The sequence below is a fragment of the Myotis lucifugus genome, unplaced genomic scaffold, assembly GCF_000147115.1.
Source record: "Myotis lucifugus unplaced genomic scaffold, Myoluc2.0 scaffold_45, whole genome shotgun sequence".
Classification (NCBI taxonomy): Eukaryota; Metazoa; Chordata; class Mammalia; order Chiroptera; family Vespertilionidae; genus Myotis; species Myotis lucifugus.
In genome coordinates this window covers 6378297-6395860 of record NW_005871093.1, presented here as the reverse complement: position 1 = coordinate 6395860, position 17564 = coordinate 6378297, and the positions used below count along the sequence as shown (strand labels likewise).

The 17564-nt window shown below is 44.6% G+C and overlaps 1 protein-coding gene across 1 annotated transcript in view; it reads left to right on the top strand.

Moving 5' to 3' along the window:
* Window positions 1–17564, top strand: part of STYXL1 (serine/threonine/tyrosine interacting like 1) — a 65530-nt gene that overhangs the window by 14284 nt on the left and 33682 nt on the right. The window contains 2 exon segments of the mRNA XM_006088292.3: window positions 10122–10183; window positions 12755–12884. Of these exon segments, the coding sequence (XP_006088354.1) occupies window positions 10122–10183; window positions 12755–12884 (192 nt within the window).

Sequence of the window (17564 nt, the reverse complement as noted above, 5' to 3'; positions counted from 1 at the left end):
CAGATAAATACATTGGAAGGAATACACAGCAGATTGGGGGAAGCTGAGGATTGAATCAGTGAATTAGAAGACAAAATTGAAAATATCACTCAATCAGAGAACCAAAAAGAAAAAACAATTAAAAAAACATGAGGATAGCTTAAGGGAGCTGTGGGACAATATGAAACATAGTAATATTAGAATAGCAGGTCTGCCAGAAGAGGCAGAAAGGGAGAAAGGAATAGAGAAGGATTTTGAAGAAATAATGGCAGAAAACTTTCCTAACCCAGTAATGGAAAAAGTTACACAAGTTCAGGAGGCACAGAGAACCCCAAACAAGAAGAACACAAATAGAACCATGCTCAGACACATCATAATTAAACTGCAAGAAATTAAAGATAAAGAGAGAATCTAAAAGGCAGAAAGAGAAAATAAATCTGTTACCTACAAAGGAATTCCCATAAGGCTGACACCTGATTTCTCATCAGAATCTCTACAGGTCAGAAGGGAATGGCATGAAGTACTCAAGGTGATGGAAAGCAGGGATCTGAGACCAAAATTACTATATCCAGGAGGCTATCATTCAAAATAGACAGTCAAAGAGTTTCCCAGACAAAAAGAACTTAAAGGAGTTCATCACCACCAAGCCAGGATTACAAGAAATGCTAAAGGTATTGCTGTAAGGGATTGCTGTGAAGAAGAAGCAGAGAGAGAACCTAGTCATACAGAATTAAAATGGCTATAAATAAGTTCTTCTCAATAATAACCCTAAATGTAAATGGATTAAATGCTCCAATAAAAAGGGGTAGGGTAACTGAATGGATACAAAAACATGACCCAAGTACATGCTGTCTATAAGAGACCCACCTCAAAACAAAGACACACACAGGATGAAAGTGAAGGGATGGAAAAAAATTTTCCATGCAAGTGGAAAAGAAAAAGCTGGAGTAGCGATACTCATATCTGACAAAATAGACTTTAAAGTGAAGGCCATCACAAGAGACAACAAAGGTCACTACATAATCCTAAAGGGATTGATCCAACAAGAGGATATAACCCTGGTAAACATATATGCACCCAATATAGGTGCACCTAACTATATAAAAAAACTTCTAGAGGACTTTACCAAAGAGATTGACAACAATACAGTCATAGTAGGGGACGTTAACACCCCTCTGACATCACTGGACAGAACTCCCAGACAAAAATTTAACAAGGAAACAGAGACTCTAAAGGACACAATGTATCAGATGGATCTAATAGACATTTATAGAACATTTCACCCCAACGCAGCAGAATATACATTCTTCTCAAGTGCACATGGATCATTCATAAAAACAGACCACATGTTAGGGCACAAAACAAGTCTCTACAAGTTCAGGAAGACTGAAATCATATCAACCACTTTCTCAAATCACAGTGTTATGAAATTAGAAATCAACTACAGTAAAAAACCCAAAACATTCAAACACATGGAGGCTAAATGGCATATTAAACCATGAATGGGTTACCAATGAGATCAAGAAGAAATAAAAAACTTCCTGGAAACATGAAAATGAACATACAACAACCCCAAATCTATGGGACACAGCAAAAGTAGTCCAGAGAGGGAAGTTCATAGCACTACAGGCATACCTCAAAAAACAAGAAAAATCAGAAATAAACTATCTAACCCTACAATTTAACTAGAAAGAGAACAACAAGAAAAGCTCAGAGTAAGTAGAAGGAAGGAAATAATAAAGATTAGAGCAGAAATAAATACCATAGGGACTAAAAAAAAATAATACAAAAAAAAGTCAATGAAACCAAGAGTTGGTTCTTTGAAAGGATAAACAAAATTGATAAACCATTAGCCAGAAACAAAGAGGACCCAAATAAATAAAATCAGAAACGAAAGTGGAGAAGTAATCACAAACACTTCAGAAATACAAAGCATTGTAAGAATATACTATGAATAACTATATGCTAACAAGCTTGGCAATGTGGATGACATAGAAAAATACAATCTCCCAAAACTGAATCAGGAAGAATCATAAAACCTGAATAGGCTGATAACAATCAATGAAATAGAAGCAGTAATAAAACAATTCCCGCCAAAACCGGTTTGGCTCAGTGAATAGAGCGTCGGCCTGCGGACTGAAGGGTTCTAGGTTCGATTCCGGTCAAGGGCATGTACCTGGGTTGCGGACACATCCCCAGTAGGAGATGTGCAGGAGGCAGCTGATCGATGTTTCTCTCTAATCGATGTTTCTAACTCTCTATCTCTCTCCCTTCCTCTCTGTAAAAAATCAATAAAATATAAAAAATAAAACAAACAAACAAAAACCCAATTCCCACCAAACAAAAGCCCAGGTCTGGACGGTTTCACAGGGGAGATTTTCCAAACATTCAAAGAAGAACTAACACCTATACTCCTCAAACTATTTCAGAAAATCCAAGAGGAATGAACACTTCCAGACTCTTTTTATGAGGCCAGCATTGTCCTAATTCTAAAATCAGATAAAGACACTACAAAGAAAGAATTATAGGCCAATATCCCTGATGAACATAGATACTAAAATTCTCAACAAAAATATTAGCAAACCACATTCAGCAATATATTAAAAAGATCATGCACCATGATCAAGTGGGATTTATTCCATGGATACAAGGCTGGTACATATTCACAAATCAATAAATGTGATACATCACATAAACAAATTGAAAGAAAAAAATCACATGATATTATTAATAGATGCGGAAAAAGCATTTGACAAAATCCAACACCTGTTTTTGGTAAAAACTTTCAGCAAAGTTGGAATAGAGGGAGCATTTCTCAACATGATAAAGGCCATATATGACAAACCTACAGCCAACATCATATTCAATGGGCAAAAACAAAAACCATTGCCCTTAAGAACAGGAACAAGACAGGGATGCCCACTTTCACCACTCCTGTTCGACATAGTACTGGAAGTGCTAGCCATAGCAATTATACAAGAAGAAGAAATAAAAGGCATCCAAATTGGAAAAGAAGTAAAATATCCTTATTCACGTGACATGATATTGTACATAGAAAACCCCAAAGACTCCATCAAAAACTACTAGACTTAATAAATGAATTCGGCAAGGTAGCAGAATACAAAATTAACACCTAGAAATCTATGGCTTTTTAATACACCAATAACAAACTCACAGAAACTAAAATAACAACCCCATTTACTATTGCAACAAAAAAATTAAGATACCTAGGAATAAACTTAACTAAGGAGGTAAAAGACCTATACTCGGAAAACTACAGGACATTGAAAAAAAGAGATAGAGGAAGACATAAACAAATGGAAGAATATACCGTGTTCATGGATTGGTAGAATCAACATCATTAAAATGTCCATACTGCCCAAAGCAATCTATAGGTTCAATGCAATCCCCATTAAAATACCAATGACATATTTCACAGACCTAGAACAAACTCTCCAAAAATTCATCTGGAATAAAAATAGACCCCAAATAGCCGTAGCAATCCTGAGAAAGAAGAACAAAGTTGAAGGGATCACAATAGCAGATATCAAGCTATATTACAAAGCCACTGTTCTCAAAACTGCCTGGTACTGGCACAAGAACAGACATATAGATAAATGGAACAGAAGAGAGAACCCAAGCCATTATGCTCAATTAATATTTGACAAAGGAGGCAAGAGCATACGATAGAGTCAGGACAGTCCCTTCAATAAATGGTGTTGGGAAAATTGGACAGATACATGCAAAAAAATGAAACTAGAACACCAACTTACACCACACACAAAAATAAACTCAAAATGGATAAAGGACTTAAATGTAAGATGGGAAATCATAAAAATCTTAGAAGAATCCATAGGCAGCAAAATATCAGACATATGTTGTAGCAATATCTTTACTGATACAGTTCCTAGGACAATGGAAACTAAGGAGAAAATAAACAAATGGGACTACATTAAAATAAAAAGCTTCTGCCCAGCAAAAGAAACCATCAACAAAACAATAAGAAAGCCCACTGCATGGGAGAACATATTTGCCAATGTTATCTCTGATAAGGTCTAATCTCCAAAATTTACAGGGAACTCATACATCTTAACAAAAGGAAGATAAACAATTCAATCAAAATATGGGCAAAGGACCTAAATAGACACTTTTTAAAAGAGGACATAAAGAAGGCCAAGAGATATATGAAAACACTAGAGGCCCGGTGCACGAAATTCGTGCACTGGGGGGAGGGGGCCCCCTCAGCCTGGCCTGCACCCTCTCCAATCTGGGACTCCTAGGGGGGATGTCAGACTGCCTGTTTAGGCCCGATCCTTTACCAGCAGCCGGACATCCCTCTCGCAACTCAGGACCGCTGGCTCTTAACCACTTACCTGCCTGCGTGCCTGCCTGATTGCCCCTAACCACACTGTTTGCCAGCCTGATCACCCCCAACTGCTGGCCTGATCACCCCCAACTGCCTCCCCTGCCAGCCTGTTTGCCCCCAACTACCCCCTGCCACCAGCCTGATTGCTCCCAACTGCCCCACCCTCACCAGCCTGATTGGGGTTGGGGGGCCGATTGGGGGTGGGGCTGGCCATGGGGAGGGGCTGTGGTTGGTGGGCTGGGCAACCACCCCCCCAAATGGGTTGGGGGGTGACGATCAGGGCCAGTGGCCTGGGGGAAGAGCCATGGGTGGTTGGCCAGCCAGCCCTGCCCCTGATTGCGGTGGGGGTGGGAGGGCAGTCTGGGGTGGGGCTGGGCAAGGGGAGAGGCTGCAGGAGATTGGCTGGCCAGCCCTGCCCCCTATTGGAGTGGGGGGATCAAGGGTGGGGCCAACCTGGGGAGGGGCTGCAGGACATTGGCTGCCCAGCCCTGCCCCCTCTTGGGGTGGGGGGGTGCAATCAGGGGCAGATAGCCACAGGGAGGGGCTGTGGGCCTATTGTGGTGGGGCAGGTTGGTCAAGGATGTGGCTGGTGGGGGGGGGGAGTGGGAAGAGAGGGGGTATTTGGCCAGCCGGCCTGCTCTTCTTTTTTTTTTTTTTTGGCAACTCCACAATTTTAATTTGTGGTGCCTATGCTATGTCTGAAAAAGACCTTCTTCCCCTGCCCAGGAGAGCGATGGGGAGGGGGCAGCAAAAAATAGAAGACATCCCTCCCTATTGCACACAGACCCTATATACAGGCTCACCTGGCCCAGGCCGGCGGGATGCTTGGCACATTCTAGGATCCCTGCTCAGGGCCTGGAGGGGTGACTGGTGGCAGCACACGTGAGAGGGGACCTCTGGGTGACCACTCTGGTCCTGGCTACTGGTCTTGGCACTTCCTGGTCCCCAGTTCCTTTCTGTTCCTGCCTGCAGCCTTGGTCCCCCTACCTGGCCTCAGATGGCCCCCTTGGCTCCTGGGGGCTCTGTCCTCCCCTCCTAACCTGGAGATCTCAAGGAAGGTTATGGCTTCTCAGAGACTCCTCGACAGCCCTATCACTCATGTTCACACAGGGAAGGGGTGCATGTGGCAAAAGCAGCTGTATAAATGCGGGTGCAGGAGCAAGTCCTCCGGGGTCACTTGGACAGTTTGCTGATGACGCAGATCAGGGCCACATTTTCATCCTTGAGGCGCTGGTTGTCAGCTCGGAGATTGGACAGGCCCTTCAGCTCCTCTTCCAGCTCAGCGGCCTTGCACTCCAGGGCCCTGCACTCAAATCTCGCCAGCTCCAGGATGGCCGGCCTCTCTGCAAAGTGCTCTTGCCTCTGCATGGTGCGCTCCAGCTCCACCTTCAGCTGCTCCAGCCGCAGCATGGTCTGGGTCAGGGCCTCACGAAATCTCTCATTCTCAATGTGCAGCTTTTCATAGAGTTTCCTGAAGCTCCCTCAGGCTCTTTCAATTTTGGCTGGGGTTTGGGGTTTAGGTCCTGCTGCCTCTGGAGGGGAAGAGCTGGATTCTGGGCTGATGTCCACTGGCTTCACCTTCTCCCCCTTCACAGGCCCTCTCCTCTCATTGCCAACTCTATGGTGCTCCCTGGAGGCCTGTGGTCCCTGTCCCTGCCCCTCAGGCACCTCTACTCTCTGGGCAGGGCCATCAGAATTCTTAACCCCAGGGACTCGGGGCTGCCAGGAAGGGTCCAGGCTCTGAGCACCCTGCTCTCCATGTGGATGGGAGAGTCTCATCAGGGGAAGGCCTGCAGGGGGGAGGGGCTGCAAGGTTGGCTGCTGGCCCCCTGATCAGGCGGTATGCTGGCTACAGTGGGCGTCATAGCGACTGGCCCAATCAGGGCCATGTTCTGCCTGCTCACCACTCCCCAGTCCCAACACGGCCTCCACTGCCCGGCTATCAGGCCTTTGGGATCACCAGCTCAGGGCGCCTGCTTTCCCACAGGCCTGAGGGGCTCAGGCCTGTGGGAAAGCAGGCGCTGGTGATTTCACCTGCATGCGTGTTCGCCAACCATCGGCTGATGGAAAGCACTGCCCGCTTGGGGCCGCTCAAACCTGGGCGGGCAGGTCGGGGGCACTGCCGCCACTGCTATTGCCACTGCCGCTGCTGCTGCTGCTGCTGCTGCTGCTGCTGCTGCTGGGGCTTGAGGCACTGACTGAGGCTGCCAGGCATGCCCGTGACCTGCCCGCCCGAGTTGGGTAGCACATGGGATGCGCCAGCGGGCAGATCGCTGCTGCCGCCCGTCCCGTAGCACAGCGGATACCCGGGTGGGTACCCGATAGCTGAGCTGCGGCCCCACCGCCAACCCCAGGACCCGGCGGGAGGCCCAGATGAGGGCGGAGCAGGTGCCGAACACCCCGGTCCCACCCGCCAGCCCCAGGTCCCCTGCGGGAGGCCCGGATGAGGGTGGATCGGGTGCCGAACACCGCGGTCCCACCCGCCAGCCCTGGGTCCCCCGTGGGAGGCCTGGATGAGGGCAGGGCGGGTGCCTAATTACCAGGGTCCCACCCGCCAGCCCCGGGTTCCCTGCGGGAGTCCCAGATGAGGGTAGAGCGGGTGCTGAATACGGAGGTCCCACCCGCCAGCCCCAGGTCCCTGCGGGAGGCCCGGATGAGGGCAGGGACCTCTGCGCCAGCCCTGGATGGAGGGGAGCTGGCGGTTGGCACTGTCGCCCCACCTGCAGTATGCAAATTAGCTGCCATCTTGGCTGGTGGTTAATTTGCATATCTTGCTAATTAGCCAATGGGAAGGGTAGCGGTTGTACGCCAATTACCATGTTTCTCTTTTATTAGTGTAGATGCTCAAAGTCACTAATCATCCAAGAGATGCAAATCAAAACGACAATGAGGTACCACCTCACACCTGTCAGAATGGCTATCATCAACAAATCAACAAATGACAAGTGCTGCTGTAAAAAAGAAAGAACTCTTACCATTTGCAACGGCATGGATGGACCTGGAGAGCATCATGCTAAGCGAAATAAGCCAGTCAGAGAAAGATAAATATCACATGATCTCACTCATTTGTGGAATATAATGAACAACATAAACTGATGAACAAAAATAGAGCCAGTAGAGAAAATAAATATTTTAGAATCTAATAGAAGTAATCCTGTTATTTGCAGATTTTTAATATTTCCTACAACTTTTTGATCTCATACTATGATAGTACAGTTTTGATAATATTATTATACCTAAAATCCTTTTTTTCTTGAAATACTAATGTTTATTGCATGTAATATTACTATATTTAAGATCATTTTTTTCTTGAATAATTTCATGTAACATTATATTTAAGATAATTTTTCTTGAAGTGTTAACGTTTATTGTATGTAACATTTTTATATTTAAAATCATTTTTCTTGAAAAAAAATAAATTTTCACTTCTAAAAAAAAGTAAGTACAGATTTTAATCAGTAATATACTCTTGCAATAATGAGAAGAATGAACTGAACTCAACTTCAGTTTGCACAGAGTTGACTGGTGTTTTAAAGGGAGAGTGAGGGAGTACGGTGTGGGGCAAACAGGGGCTCCATAGAGTCACGGAAGTGAAAAATCACAACAAAGGGGATGGGGACTAGTCCAAGTGAAGTCCATCTGGGTTTGCTAACTAGCACTCATCCAAGTAAGGCTCCTGTCTCCCCAGAGGCTGGGAGACAGGGCCCCTATCTTCAGGTGTTGGGTGGAACTACCAGTTAAGTTCTTGTGGCAGTCTTGAGTTTTCTTAGACAGGTACTTTAAGCGGGGGCTGGGGTTATTCTGGGGATGTGACCTTGAGCTGTTTCTAAAGATGTCTTAAAATAAAGATATCTTCAGATGTCTGAAGTTTTTTTCTCCTCCATTGGTTTATGAATTCTTTATACATTCTGGGTACAGATCTTCTGTTATTTGTGTTACAGATATTTTCTTTAGTCTGTGGCTTGCCCTTTTACCTTCTGAATATTGTATTTTTTATGAAAAGAGATAGAAATTCTTAATTTGAAGGATTAAATTTGTCAATATTTTCTTTTATGGTTAATGCTTCCTTATTTTTTTTAAATAGACATTGTTTTTTAGGTTTTATGTTCAGTTTTAGCACAGCAAAATTGAAAAGAAAGTACAGAGAGTTTCTATATATTCCCTGCCCCCAGATAGCCTCCCCAGCTATCAACATCCCGTACCATCATGGTATATATAACTGATGAAGCTACTTTGACTCGTCATTATCACCGAAAGTCCATAGTTTACATTAGGGTTCACTCTAAGTGTTGTACATTCTGTGGGGTTGGACAAATATATAATGAAATGTATCCATCATTATAGCATTATACAGAATAGTTTCACTGCTCTTACAATCCTCTCTTCCCACTAACCCCTGGAAACCACTGATCATTTTACTGTCTCCACAGTTTTGACTTTTCAGGAATGTCATATAGTCAGAATCATACAGTATGTAGCCTTTTCAGAGTGGCTTCTTTCACTTATATGAGCATTTAACTTTCCTCTGTCTTTTCATGGCTTGGTAGCAGTTTCCTTTTTAGCACTGCATAATATGCCATTGTCTGGATCTACCATAGTTTATTCACTACTTAAGCACATCTTGATTGCATTTAAGTTTTGGCAATTCTGAATAAAGCTGCTATAAACATCTGTGCGTAGGCTTTTGTGTGGGGAAATACAGAGGTAAAATAAAAGGAATATGATTGCTGATAAGAATGTGTTTAGTTTTGTTAGAAACTGCCAAACTGCCAAAATGGTCGTTCCATTTCGCCATCTCATCAGCAATGAGTGAGAGTGCCTGTTGTTCCACATCCTCACCAGCCTTTGGTGTTGTCCATGTTTTGGATTTTTGACATTCTAATAGCTGTGAAGTGGTATTTCAGTGTTGTATTAATTGTCCATTCCCTTCTGACATATGATGTTTAACATCTTTTCATTTGCTTATTTGCCATCTGTGTAGCTTCTTTGGTAAGGTGTCTGTTCATATATTTTAACCATTTTTTAATTGGGTTGTTTGTTTTCTTATTGTTGAACATTAGGAACTCTATATTTTGGATAACAGTCATATGTTGCATTTATGCATTAGGCTTAATTTCTGTTCCATGTTTCCACAACTTTGAGGAGTATCAATAGTGCACCTTTTGTCCTTGCAGGAGCATTAGAACCTTAGCTCCTAGGTTCTAGGGCAGTGATGGCGAACCTATGACACATGTCAGAGGTGACACGCGAACTCATTTTTTTGGTTGATTTTTCTTTGTTAAATGGCATTTAAATATATAAAATAAATATCAAAAATATAAGTCTTTGTTTTACTATGGTTGCAAATATCAAAAAATTTCTATATGTGACACGGCACCAGAGTTAAGTTAGGGTTTTTCAAAATGCTGACATGCCGAGCTCAAAAGGTTCGCCATCACTGTTCTAGGGTCTAAAATCCCATGGGGGCACTTAGAATGCGCTCACCCTGGCTTTGATTTCTCCCCTCCTCATTCTTTTGGGCCTCAGAGAAAACTGCCCCTAAATCAAGATACAAGGTCTCACTACCCCTTAAAGGGATGTGTGGTTGTAATGGGGCAGGTGAGTCTTGGTATGGGCAGCTCAGAATAGTGGAACAACACCTGGAGTTTTAAGCTGACAGTAGCTATCACTTACCAGTCAAACAAATATATGATGATGATGATGTGAATTTTCTAAGTAGTTTGGTCATGTGCTCTTTTGCAAATACAGTTATTAGTTAAATACTCTTCCTTTTCAGATGTGCGTTCCAAACAGGAATACGATGAAAGCCATGTGATTACAGCCCGTCGAGTGAAGAAGGTATCCTGGTAGAGTCAGAATCTGGGGCAGGCTGGCTGTCTTACAGAGGATGGGAAGAGTGGGAAGTTTTATCCTAGATCCAGGAGGTGGCATGTACTGTTGGACACTTTGGAGAGCAGAGGCAGGACCACCCTTGTGCATCCAACATGAGGGTCTCCCACACTCTCACACACTCCCTAGGGTGTCTTACCACCATGGTCAAAAGCTTCATCAAACAAATATTGATTTAATTCCTTTATGTGCCAGGCACTGTTCTAGACCCTGGTGGTAGAACAAAATACAAGATGCCCTTAATTCATTGTCCCTGTCCTCTCAGAGCTTTTGTTCTACTTAGGGAACAGACCAGAAGAGAGTCTGTTCCATATACATTTATCCAATATGGTTTATTCCACTTGGAACTCAAAGATTGAAACAGCTCCCTCCCATTTCCATCAGATCCCTCCCCATCTTCCTTTCTCCATTCCAACTATTTAAAAAGACAAAGCCCTTCTTCAGCAGTCAACCATACCCGACTCAGGGAGTGAGGCCCTTTTCTCTATCTCCACGGAGTATCTTCTTTCTCAAGACATTGTCAAGCCTGGCAGCCTTCACTCAGGATCCACCTCTGATCTCTGCAGTCCTGACCACATTCTCTGCCCTTGACTTCCAGGTTCTTTCTTGCCTCCCTGGTTCCTTCTCTGTCTCTTTGCGGACTGAAGGGTCCTGGGTTCGATTCCGGTCAAGGGCATGTACCTTGGTTGCGGGCACATTCCCAGTAGCGGGTGTGCAGGAGGCAGCTGATTGATGTTTCTCTCTCATCGATGTTTCTAACTCTCTATCCCTCTCCCTTCCTCTCTGCAAAAAATCAATAAAATATATTTTTAAAAAAAGATCTTACCCAAGCTTCCAGCTTCAAGTATGCACATAGTTGAGCTGTCCTGTCAGTTTTACTTCTAAAAGTGTGTCCCACTGCCACTTTGGTAATTCTAACTCTAGCTCTTTCCCAGACATAACTCGACAAGGAGCATGGGCCCTGGCTCATGTATTTTTCCAGGATAAGCTTGCTGCCTAATATGCTTTCCCAAACACAATCCATCTTTATCTTTTTTTTTTTGGTGTGTTTTTCTATTTGTTTTTTTGCTCTTGGATTTTCAACTCCCTGGCTCCATTCCTCTAGCTCTAAATCCCCTGCATTTCCTTCTTTGCTTTTTGTAGCCTATTCAGAGCCCCTTCAAGATGCAGAAAAAGCATTTGACAAAATCCAACACCTGAACCAAGAACACTATCGAACCATGAACCAAGAGATCACTAGTTCAATTCCAGGTCAAAGCACATGCCTGGGTTGTGGGGTCAATCCCCAGTAGGGGGCATGCAGAAGGTAGCTGATCAGTGTTTCTCTCTCATCAATGTTTCTGTCTCTCTCCCTCTTCCTTCTTCTCTCTCTAAAAAATCAATAAAAATGTATTTTAAAAAATCTCTGTATTCCAGAACCTACAGTGTAAGTGCAAAGTAGGTCCTGAATGAATGTTTATTGAATAACTGGATGAATGTCCAGCCACACCTCTCCCTGCTATCCCATTTGCTCCACTTTTCCCTTTGCTCATGCTCTTTTCCAACCCAGAACCCCCCTTTCCTCATTATCACCTGAATGAATCCTGCTCATAATCTGAGCACCAATGGTCTGCTAATTCCTGTAGACAAATATGATTTCTCCCCTTCAAGTTCCAGAGAACTTCCCTGTACCTGTATGGGTTTTATCTCTCTGCCTTATAGAGTAGATGTGTACTAGTCCTAGCCCACATGCAGGTCCTCTGTCAGGGCCTCTATGTCAACCAAACTAGTCCTAAGGGACAGAGTAAGACTCAGGTTCCCCTGAGTTAGTGGGGACTTTCAGGAAGCATTGAGAACAAATGAGGACTAACCTCCGGGCCGGTGCCCTGCCAGGTCTCTGGGGCTCTGGAATACCCTTTGGGATCCTAGGAAAGTCTGGTTCTGTGAGAGCTCATTCCCTTGTGGGCAGAAGGCACCCGTTGTTCCTGCCCTTGTGTCCACCATGATGGTGACTCAGCCACTTCCTAACTACTTTTCATGACCTCATGGACCTGTTTGCCCATTCCTTCCTTTAACCATATTTATGGCCTAACGTGCCAGGCATTGTTCTAGAAATTCAGGATACATCAGTGTTCCTGCTCTCACAAAGCTTATATTTGAGCTTATGGTTGGCCTCATTTTGTCTGCTTGCTTATGATTTCTGCTTATTCAGATGTTCTTATGAGGGATTTTGGCTTTGGCCCCTATCAACAACCCCTTGCCCCCCAGAGATAGGATATGTTAGTTCAGTTGGTGAGTCAGTAGGCAGGCTGTTCTTTGGTCAGGCACTTATTTCTGGTCCAGTCAACTGTGGTCAGCTTTTCATAGCAGGGGATGAAGGTGTGGAAGATCATTGGAATTTAGTAGACTCTCCAGTCAGCTCTCAGTGCTCTGTGCCCATGTGCAGTCAGGCAAACAGGCACAGTCCTACCTCCAGCTCCTCCTGGTGCTGGTGTGCATCTGAACCCACCTGCCAACAGGCTTCTCTTGTGGTTTCTTTAGAAGGCAGATGAATATCTTATCCCGGAGTCTGTGGATCTCGAGTGTGTGAAGTACTGTGTGGTGTATGATAACAATTCCAGCTGCCTGGACCTAATCAGAGATGACAGTGACAACTCTGGCAGTGAAAACGGTAGGTTTTACACTAGCCATAGAATAAGTTAACAGTTATTCAACACTTCCGACACATGCCAGGAACCATGTCAGGTGCTCTCCCTGGATCAACTCATGCAGTCTGCAGTACATCCCTATGAGGATGGCAATATGAAGAACTGGGAAGAGCTCTGAACCTGCCACCGTTTCAGAGATGCTGGCTGAAGACATGAGGCTCCTGGGTCAGAGACAAAGGACTTTATTACTCAGAGCAATTAAAAATAACCAGAATGTCTTCATTTTCCTGCACTCGTGCCCAAGTCTCAGTTCTCACAGGGTGACATGAAGACAGCCAAGTACACTTATTCATGTAGTGCATTGTATTTTAGAAGAACTCTGAGCTTAGGGGGCCTGAATCTTATAATGGGCAGAAGCCTACCCATCCTTGGCTCCGGAGGAAAAAACAGTCTCTCTTCTAAAGCTGTTGGTTATATAAATATCCTTGAAAAGCCACTGCCTTGTTTAAAGGACATGTCAAGATGTGAGAGACCATGGAGAATTGTCTCCTAAAAGGTAACATCCCCATTTTATAGATGGGGGAATTAGGGCCCAGAAAGGCAAAGTAACTTGCCCAAGATCTCACACCTAGAGAATGATCTATTGCCATATAGCAAGCTACCACCAAACTCAGTAGCTGGATATAACAAACAGTAATTATCTCATAGTTTCTGTGGGTCCAGAATTCAGGAGCAGCTTAGCCGGCAGGTTCTGGTACAGTCTATCCTGAGGTTGTAGTCAAGGTGTCAGCCAAGGTTGCTGTCATTGGAAGGTCTGACTAGGCCAGGATGATCTCCATCTGAGATTACTCTCTCACATGGCTATAGCCAGGAGGCCCCAGTTTCATTCCGGCTGTTGGTAGGAGACTTTAGTTCCTCACCACATACACCTCTCCATAGGTTGCTTGCATGGCCTCGTGACATGGCAGCTGGTACTCCCCGCCCCCCAGAGTGAGCGATCAGAAAGAGAGAAAGAAAGGGAAAGCCACGTGTCTTTTATAACCTAGTCTTGGGGCTTATACACAGTTGCTTCCACCACATTCTATTCATTAGAGGGAAGTCACTGAGTATAGTCTACCCTAAAGGGGAGGGGAATTAGACTCAACCTTTTAAAGGGAGGCATTTGAAAGAATTTGTGGACTTTTTTAAAAAAAAACACACCTAGTAAGTGGTGGGCCAGGATTCAAACCTAGGCAGTTTGGCTCTGTCTAGTCTTCTGAGGCCTGAGTAGTGATGTTGGAAAACAATGCAAAGTCACTCAAGCCCTGAGCTGGAGCATTAAAACGTGATTGGTTCTAATGTGCTTTACTGATGTTCCACAGCAATCTCCATTCAGCCACTGCTTTGGGCTGACCGCCCCTGGCCATTGACATGGGGCTCTGCTGTTTGTGGCTCAGTCACTGTGTGTAGGTGGGTCTCCATGAGCTGGGGCATTCACACAAATGGTCACTGGGTGGCACTAGGTTTCCACCTTTAATAAAGCCAGTCTTCCCAGGAGGTCCTTAGCCAGGAAATTATCTTCCCCAAGTTCTCACAGTCTGCAGTACATTCCTATGAAGGTGGGTCTGGTCTGCCAATCCTGGGATTGTAGGCTGGACCCTGAAACCCTAGGGAACAGTGCTCAATAAAAATAACCCTCTCTGCATTGTATAACTGACCTCACTGTGCTATGCAGCCCCTGTTCTCACTGAGTAGGTAACTACAGTCACAAAATAACAGCAAAACAATAAAAACCAAAACCACACGTGCACGCACCTTGCCCACTCAAGGCAACTTTTCTCCTTTAAAGTGGCATCTTTCAGGTAAATTTAGTCTTTGGGGTAGAAGACCATATCAAGGTTTCTCTCACCACCCCTTTCTCCTTTCCACTGTTAAGCACCCACCTCCCTGACCCTCAAGAAATTCTGGGAAAGATTTCCTTGAGGGGGAACCTTCACATCCTCGAAGCAGGTGTTGGTCTCTATGTAGACCTTTTCTGCTGACCTTTGGAAGAGGTGCAGCCCAGCCTATGGGGCCTTTGGCCATGGGCTGTGCCCAAAATGTCCACGTAAGTCATGAGCGGTTCCCTTCGCCTTGTCAGTGCATGGCGCTGGATCCTGGGGTCTCAGCCTTGTGCCCTCCTATCCAGGCTTTCCCTGACATTCCACACGTGCTCATCCCTGGGCCTGCTGCAGCTTTAGGTTAACACTCCACACCTCTGCTGCGGGAGTCTCAGAATCCTAGTGGGAAATGGGGCACAGCTGGTTTTAGCTCTCTATCCCCCTCAGCTGGGTGTCTTCTTAGGAATCCAGGAAGTATCTTCCCTTGTCTTAGTCTCTAGGATGCTCTCTCTAAGCTCTTTTTAGCATGCAAAGGGCAGCCCCCTTCTTGTATGAGCAACATTTCCCTTATGTTAAATCATCCTTGCAAACATGGATTAGAGACACCCACAATGGGCTCATGATATGTGTGGGTGGAGCTCCCTGGACCAGGACATTTACACCAACTGTGAAGAGAAGCTTTGGGAATTTTTGGATTCCTTTCCTCCTTCCTCAGAACAGTCTGACTTTCAAGACAATTGTTTGGCTAGGGACCTCAAATAATTTAACTTAAAGGTCAGGCTGAATGATGACTCCCTTGTACCAGGTGGTTGCCCTCCTCCCCTTGAAGCAGTGGGTGACCCACTTCAAGGTGTGAGAAACCTCATGTCAATGGAGAACTCAAGATTAATGGGAATAGAAATGAACAAATAAAAAAAACCATTTTTTGTTGTTGTTGTTGTTAATCCTTACTGGAGGATATTTTTTCCATTGATTTTTTTTAAGAGAATGGAGGGAGTGGGAGAGACAGAGAGAAAGAAACATTAATGTGTGAGAGATACATCAATTGGTTGCCTTGGGCACATGCCCCGACCTACCAGGCTGGAGACCAAGCCTGCAACTGAGGTATGTGCCCTTGGCCTGAATCAAACCTGCGACTCTTCAGTCCACAGGCTGATGCTCCAACCACTGACCTAAACCAGCTAGAGCGAAATGAACAACTTTAATGTTTCAAAAACACTAACCCCATTACATCCTTGCTGGATAACCTGGGCCCTGGCTTTCCTTCTGAGTCTCTAATTATCTCCTGGAAATTGGCCTTCCTCCTTCTCTGACCCCATCATCCCTGTATGTGAATACTCCAGCTGGTTGTGTGACATTGGCAGGGGAGCAGCTGTCTAGTTTAAAGGCAGTAGTGGCCTGGAACTCTCTCCCTAACTCACCTGGACCCCCTGACCTACCCCATTAGTCTCTTACTCAAGAGGGAGATGGGGCCGAAACCGGTTTGGCTCAGTGGATAGAGCGTCCAAGTCAGGCTCTCAGGGGTGGGCTTTGGCTCCTGTTTTGCCAGCTACAGGTTTCCTCCTGGCCTTGCTATTGTCTGCAGGCTCTTTCCCCAAATACAGTTTCTCCAGATGGGTCTCAAGCGGCTTTCGTCCTCAGCAGCCCCTGCTGGAATTGGCCTTCTTTCCCTGGACAAAAGTTCATTATAGCTGTCAGAGTCCATGCCCATCCCTTTCTCCTTTAGCTAACTTTCCAGAGTCTGCTGCACAGTATTTCTCTTTAGTGGTCAGATCCTGGCCTTGGAATATTTTGGCTTAGTCTTTTTTTTTTAAATATATTTTATTGATTTCTTACAGAGAGAGTAAGGGAGAAGGATAGAGAGCTAGAAACATCGATGAGAGGGAAACATCGATCAGCTGCCTCCTGCATACTCCCCACTGGGGATGTGCCCACAACCAAGGTACATGCCCTTGACCGGAATCGAACCCGGGACCCTTCAGTCCCCAGGCCGATGCTGTATCCACTGAGCCAAACCAACTTCCTACCACATATATCTAATTTGCATATAGTCTAATAGTGAATCTATAGATCAATGAAAGCATTTTAAATTAAATTGATGTCAAAACCACAATGAGGCCCTGGCTGGTTTGGCTCAGTGGATAGAGTATCGGCCTGTGGACTGAAAGGTACTGGGTTTGTTTCTAGGCAAGGCACATGCCCAGGTTGCGGGCTCAATCCCCAGTGTGGGGCTTGCAGGAGGCAGCCGATCAATAATTCTCTCTCATCATTGATGTTTCTATCTCTCTCTCCCTCTCCTTTCCTCTCTGAAATAAATAAAAATATATTTAAAAAAAAAATCACAATGAGATAACACTTCACACCCACTAGGTTGGCTATAATAAAAAAGACAATTGTTGACGAGGATGTAGAAAAATTTCAACACTCATACACTGCTGGTTGGAATGTAAAATGGTGCAGTCACTGTGGAAAGTTTGGCACTTTCCTCAAAAGTTAGATGTAGGGTTATTACATGGTTCAGCAATTTCACTCCTAGGAATGTACCCAAGAGAAATAAAAACATGTGCACACAAAAACTTGCTCATGAATGTTCATAGCAGCATTATTTCTAATTGCCAAAAAGTGGAAACAACCTAAACATCCGCCAATATTTATGAATGGATTATGAATATTATATTGTGTGGTAGAGCCACACAATATATTATTATTCAACTGTAAAAAGGAATGAAGTGCTGACATGTGCTACAACATAGATGAACTTTCAAAACATTATGCCAAGTGAAATAAGTCAGACATAATGTATGAGTCCATTTATATGAAATGTCTAGAATAGGAAAAACCATA